Consider the following 6,913-nt stretch of genomic DNA (forward strand, 5'->3'; position numbering starts at 1 on the left):
AACCAAACCGTCCCTCCCATTGGAGAGACTTTTTTCGGTAAATACATACACAGCCCAGGTGGACCACACCACATAAAGCAATGGAGATTGAACTTCGGCCATTAAAAGCTTTCAGGTTCATATAAACTTTGGATCAATTTTATATATTTTTTTTTTCATTAATTTAAGTGTGTGTGGCCTTATGATCAGGTTGGATGGCCAATAAACATTATGATAAGCCTAGGATGGTTTCAACGGTGGAAATCAATGTTCCTGCTGTTTTTTGTGGGGTTGGTTCACTTAAACTCTGGATTGATCTATTTTTGGATTGATGCACTAAAATGACCTCAAAAAATGGATGAACGGTGTGGATATAAGACAAACATCATGGTGGGGCCACAGAACTTGGTGACGTCAATACACCACCGAGGTTAGTGTCCGTTCGCAGAAAAAGCAAACCGAAATTATCAGTGGGGCAGCTGTCAACCCTTTCGCCGAAGAGACAACACCGAAACTAATCGTCTCTCTCCATTCTTATCTTTACTTGGCTGACACTGTCATCTACAAGCTGACGCATCATCCCTTGCCTCAGTAAGTTCCTGTGTATGCATCGAACTCAACACATACCCTCGCTCCATACTGCAGTCTCATCGGTCAACAAGGAGAAAAATGGGAGCTCTGGATTACCTTTCCGATCTATTCTCATTCCCACGCAGCAACAGCAGCATCAAGAAGCGCAAGCAGTTGCAGGTGTGTATGTGGGAATTTGAAATTTTATTTCCATCCATCCGCTTTCTACTTTCAGGAACTGAACTAGTACAAATGGAGAAGTGGGTGCATGTGTGTAAATTAGTATATGCTATCAGCGTTTTGATATTAGATTGGATACAGGGCATTTAACATGAACCGCACTATTTTTCTTTTGCTGTCCTAGACCCACATCCCCATCTGTCAGATGCGCTGCTTCATATTCACCCATGTAACCAAAAAAAAAAAACACAATCATGACGAGCCAACACACAGGTACTCTGGATGAAAGAATTATTGAAAAATTACAAGATTCCAAAACTCAAAGAGTAGCCATATCACCTGGGTATATTTAGCGAGGGGCAGAGTAGATTTCGTGCACTTTAATTCCTTTTCCCTAATTTGAGAAAGTTATCTTTTAAGGTACGCTAGCGATTTCCGTTCTCAATTATGGGGAATTATTATTTGTTTGTTTTGGATCAGACGGTGGAGATTAAAGTGAGGATGGATTGTGAAGGCTGCGAGAGGAAGGTGAAGAAGGCCGTTGAAGGCATGAAAGGTACGCCCTTTTTCCGTGTGTATTTGCTCACCTGACATAGGAGGGGCGCTTTGCTGCACACCCCCCATGTAGCGCACGTGTGAGAGATCGGGGCATTCACAACTAAGGTGATGTAGAGCAGGTCGCAGATAATTTCATGGCCAAGATAGACCATAAAAAGCCCGATTGGAGATGGAGATGATCCGGACCATCAGAACTTAAAATGGATGTATCTCACAAACCGGAATAAGTTACCGGATGAAAAATATATGATTTTAGGGTAGGCTGAGCTAATTTAGCCAGCCAAAAATACCATCAAATCTACTGTCATTTCCTATTTTAATTTCATTTTTATTATAAATAATAAATTTTAGTTTGATTATAACTTGCCATCCGTTGGGCTTTAGGGGTGTGTTTGATTTTTCAAAGCTTGTGTGAATACCCTTAAATTGTGAAATGGGTAATTATATATCACTTCGTCAGTTTGAAAGTCCATAGAAATTTTTACCTTGGAAATCGGTTCAAAAGAGCTAGTTTAAATTTGTAGACTCCAAGTGATGTGTATGATATATCCACTTCGTTCATCTATTTTACACCACAATAATTTTGAGGCATTAGCCAAAAAGTGAGGAAGATCCAACATTCAAATGACCCACACCAAAAGAAACAGTGGCCTCAAGAGATTTTTAATAGTTAGTGTTCGATTCCCTTTTTCTCATGGCAAGGTCCTCTTAAGCTATGGGTATGCATTATTTTCTAGCTCATACCATAAATTTATTAGGAATAATAGATAAACAATGTGGATAAGTGACATGCATCACGATGACACTCACAAATATATTGTGGCATTCTCGATTTTTGCAAAAAAAAAGCAGCCGTCGAATCAAACATTAGTAAGAGGAATGTAAATACTAGGGGAAATACTCATTACTTACATGGTATTTACCAATGACTTGAAAAATCAAACAAGCCCTAATAGTTGTGCCCAACGTAAAAAGTGCATAGAATAATTAGGATAATACCGTGATGAAGCCAAATAGGACACTTATTATTTTTGGTCGAAAACCTTGCGGACTAGTAAACATTGCAATAGTTTATAAATAGTAAGTTTACTATTTACAGTAAGTTGCGAATTCTAAAAGTTTTAGTTGTAGTTTGATTCTGAAATTTTTTTCCATTGCTTAGTATTCCTATTTAAAGAGTTGTGAGCTGGTTTATTTCATCCATCAGTAGATGTTGCTCGACCTCACGTCCTTACTGGGTCATGAGGGCAGCGTTTGACTATTAGGTTCGGACAGGCTCAATGTGCGTCCGACCTGATGATGTTGGGTCTTACACTCGTGTGCGACAGTTGCTCGTATTTTGTCAATTAAACCTTTTTTTTTTCAACACGCACCATTTGGCTTCCTTATTTTAGAACATGGCACGAACAGGAATCCAAACTCAAGTGCGCTGCACACCAAGAAAGAATTGAGCTCCCACGGCTGAAACCTTTTCTGATCCACACAAGTTTTGGATCAGGCTGATGTTTGTTTTATGCCTTCAATCACTTGGATGGCATATAAACATCACAGTTGGGCGTTTCTATACTCACTATTTCCGCTTTGAGTATGGCCGATCTCCCACGTGTTCCCCTCCTGTTTACTCTTGGTCGGGTGGTAGACTCCTAGGAGCTTCGACTCCCAGTCAAGGGTTCGAGTACCCATAGGTGGTGAAATTCCACTAGCGTGAGTGTGTGAGGTGTTTGTGCGTGTGTAAAATAAAATTTTAAAAAAAAAAAGGCTATTGTAATGAGCTGGAGAAATGGATGAACGGTGTTGATATACCACAAACATCACGGTGTGCCCGGATTGCAGGTTCCGCATCCAAACATCATGTATAATAATAATTCGTAGACTTGTTGAATAGAATCCAGTAGTCGGTCTGCAAATAATTGAATTACTCATTGCTTTGCTGTACAGGTCTGACCCACGTGGACGTGGACAGGAAGCAGCAAAAGCTGACGGTGGTGGGATACGTGGACCCAAACAAGGTATTGAGGAGGGTGAGGTGGCGGACTGGGAAGAAGGCTGAGTTATGGCCGTACGTACCATACAGCGTCGTGCCCCAACCATACGCACCTGGCGCGTACGATAAGAAGGCCCCTCCCGGCTACGTGCGGAATGTGGTGGACTCCTCGTCCTCTCTGGCACGTGCTAGTTCGACCGAGGCGAAGTTCACTGCTTTCAGCGACGACAACCCCAACGCGTGCGCCATCATGTAACTTGCCCTTCGTATATAGATTATACGTCCATGTATAATTTTTCTTGTGTGTGTTCCTGAAAAACAGTTGTGAAAACCAGCTCTACGGTTTTTGTGTGTATGCGCCAGCTCGTGTGTACTAGTATTAATATATATGGAGTGTTTTGTTCCTGTAATTCTTATATCATGAGATCTGTTACCTCCACTTTCTGATTTGACGATGATGGTTGTCCTACGGAGAGTAGCCACAGTTACCAGAGACAGGCTAAGGGCGTTGGCTCTTAGCTACTGACAGATAGCCTGACTCGCTACTGAAGTGACGTCACAATGTTATGTGGGCCCCACCATAATGTATGTGTTGCATCCACGCTGTCTATCCATTCTCAGAGATTATTTTGGGGGATGAACCAAAGAATGAGTCAGATCCAAAGCTTGAGTAAACCCATTACAGAAAACAGTAGAGATTGGAGGCCAACCATTAAAAACTTATAGGCCCACGGAAATTTTTGATCAAGCTGATATTTGTTTTTTCCCTTTTTTCATGGTGGACCCTTGGAAGGTTTCAGCGGTGTGCATTACTCTCTCACTATTTTCTGTGGTGGGTACAGCTCGACCTTTAAATCTCCTCATTCTTTGACACATTCCCTAAAATGATATCTCCAAATGAATGAATGGTATAGATACAATACAAACATCATGGTGGGGTCCACGGATCATAGTGACGTCACTTCAGTAGTGAATCTGGCTACTGAAACTGTGAGTAGCTAATCCGCGTCCGTTGGCTTCTAGACTTGGTAATGAGCATAATGGCTTGGTGTATGCAAGTTTACCGCAACTCTCTTTCACTGGAATCCCTGAAACCCGTGATACGATGCAGTTAATAATGCACAATCTGAATCTGATCCGGTCCGCGGCTGGGAAGGCAAGAATCTTTATTTCATTGGGAGAAAGCGATGTTGATGCTGTTTTTGGCTCGCCCTCTCAGAAACCTTGAAACCTGTATAAGGAGAAGGGAAAAGGTGTCCATGCTCTTGCCAGGGGACCCCCGATGATTCTGAGTCTTGTTTGAAAGGTTGGTAGGGTGAGAATTTCTGCAGACTTCTTATCATGAAGTTCGTTGTATTTATAATACTATCCTACCTTGTAGGGTTTCCGTAATGTAGATTACGTAATTAGAGTAGATCTCAATCTCTCAGGATCTGTAATCCTTGATACTTCTTGATTTTCGGAGATCTTAATCTTATCTTTTAGAAATCTCGAGTAGAGATCGAGAGTTTTTCTATGTAACTTCCAAATATGGAGCAATATAACTTGACCGATACTTATCTCTCCAACATGGGTGTGCTGAAACATGTTTCACGGCTAATTCTCCACTAACTTTATTGGCCGACTCAATCTTTGGGTCAGACTAAAGTTTGGACGACTCTGGAGCCGACTTATATTAAGTCGATTTGGGCTTTCCTCTATGAGGCTTCTGATTGGGCCTTTAGGTGCACTTCCTCCCTTAGAGGTTTCGTTTTGTGGTTTAAGACATTCAAGCTACGGCCGGGTCAGATACCTCACGATCCGAGCTACGTTTCCCCATCTAGCATTCTTGTGGACTTTGGGCCTTACTTGAACTCGGCGTCCGACGAGTCCGAGCCATTGCTTCACTGCTTTTCCGAGCCTCAAGCCGACTCAAGGACTTGTCATATTTTTTCCCCCAACAGTAAGCCTCCCTATTCCGTGCATCGCCTTAAGGCGATTGCGGAGTATTTCTGGATTGAGTCAGATTGCATTGGAGCCGAGAAATGATGAAGCATTTATTGATTATGTGGCAGTTTGTGCGACTTTCGAGATACGTCGTTTCGCTTGACCACGCGTCGATTCAATTATCGAGACCGCACGAGCGGAGCAGCCGTCGTTGCAGCGTCAGGGCGTATGAAGGTCAGACACGTGGCAAAACATTCGGCTGCAATGCATGGGGAGTCGCCACGTGTAAAGTCGGGGCATTCAAGGAGGCATCGCTTTGGCTCCTCATTTAATGCTGGAGCCACGTAGCACCTTCATAAAAAGGGTCGTCCTAAACAAGCCTTAGCCATTTTCGCACCCTCTTTCAATTTTCGCCTCGCGCCTTCTCTCAATCCTCTCTTGCGGATTTCGACACTGTAAACCCTTTGCGCCGCCGCCCGTTTCTGGCACTTTTGGATTTCTCCCGGTGAGTCCTTCTTCCTCCCTTTCTTTTTTTTTAAACAATGTCAGGCCCTGCAAGCCCTAGGGAGGGAGAATACAATAGTGAGGGTGAAGCGAGCGGCTTTTGGACGGCTTTAGAATCACCTTCACTTTTGGCGGAGGTCACTAGAGAGGCGGACCTCCTATTTTGCCATTCGCAAAGGGTTACGGACCCTCCGACAGAGAAGCTGGTGGATTCACTTCCTGAACGTATGGCTGTTGGGGGCTCCTCTGGTCGTTCTGACCCTGAGGAGGGTGGCGAGGAGGAAGTTAGGGCCGAAGAGCGGGTTAAAGGACCTGTACTTTCGGTGATGACAGTAGAGGAGTTGTCTAAGATTCGGTCCGAATATCACATTCCGAACTCGGTTATTTTGACTCTTCCTCTGCCTGGGGGACTGCCTGACCAACCTCCACCTAGGGCAGTTGCGATTTTCCACATCGCGCTGCAATGTGGCCTTCGGTTACTGCTTCAGAAGATTGCTCGGGAACTGCTGGGTAGTCTGGGTATAGCCCCGGGGCAGGTTGTGCCGAACGGGTGGAGAGACTTGTTCGGCTATGCGGTGCTCTGGGCCGAGATGCGGCAGCTCGAGCTAAGTGTGAATGAATTTCTCCACTTATATCAAGTGCGGGCATACACTCAGCACCCTGGCTGGTTCTTCTTTTGCTCCTGGCGAAACACCGGCGGGCCCTTAATAACTGACCATCCTTCATCGAACAAGCACTAGAGGGATAAGTGGTTTTGGGCCCTCAGTAGGTGAGAGTCGACTAAGACCGGACCTATCCACCCCTTCGTCCCTCGGGCCTTTTGTGCGGCAGGTAGAGTTGATGTGATTTATCGTCTTTCACTTATCGCATCTTTGTCGAATCACAGATATGATTTTTTTATTTTTCAGCAATATCGAAGCATCCTCCGAACCTTAACTCGAACTCTCTAACTCAGATTCAGAGTTTCTGAGCTTTCAGCCTGGAGAGGAGATCTTGTAAGAGGCTTCTCCAGCTGGAGCTTCTTTTCGAGTGGGGCCTTGACTCCGCAATGACGATAAGAAGTTTGTTCTTATTCGTTTTTTGTTTTTGCCTCCGACGGTACTGACGTTTCATTTCCCTTCGAATGTAGACATGTCTGAAGCTCGTCCCTCTCTTTGTCCCCCATCTCAAATCTGAGCCCCGCCTCGTTCGGGCTCCCGGGCCTCGAAGAGA

The 6,913-nt window shown here is 44.2% G+C and overlaps 1 protein-coding gene across 1 annotated transcript; it reads left to right on the forward strand.

The window, feature by feature from the left end:
• The first annotated feature begins 543 nt into the window (after positions 1-543).
• On the forward strand, positions 544-3,681 carry LOC131237140 (heavy metal-associated isoprenylated plant protein 26-like). The gene is made up of 3 exons (XM_058234807.1): positions 544-729; positions 1,210-1,285; positions 3,226-3,681. The coding sequence occupies exons 1-3, from the start codon at positions 649-651 to the stop codon at positions 3,525-3,527; spliced, it is 459 nt and encodes a 152-aa protein (XP_058090790.1). The 5' UTR covers positions 544-648; the 3' UTR covers positions 3,528-3,681.
• Positions 3,682-6,913: the final 3,232 nt, after the last annotated feature.

The sequence above is a fragment of the Magnolia sinica genome, chromosome 2 (assembly GCF_029962835.1).
Source record: "Magnolia sinica isolate HGM2019 chromosome 2, MsV1, whole genome shotgun sequence".
Taxonomy (NCBI): domain Eukaryota; kingdom Viridiplantae; phylum Streptophyta; class Magnoliopsida; order Magnoliales; family Magnoliaceae; genus Magnolia; species Magnolia sinica.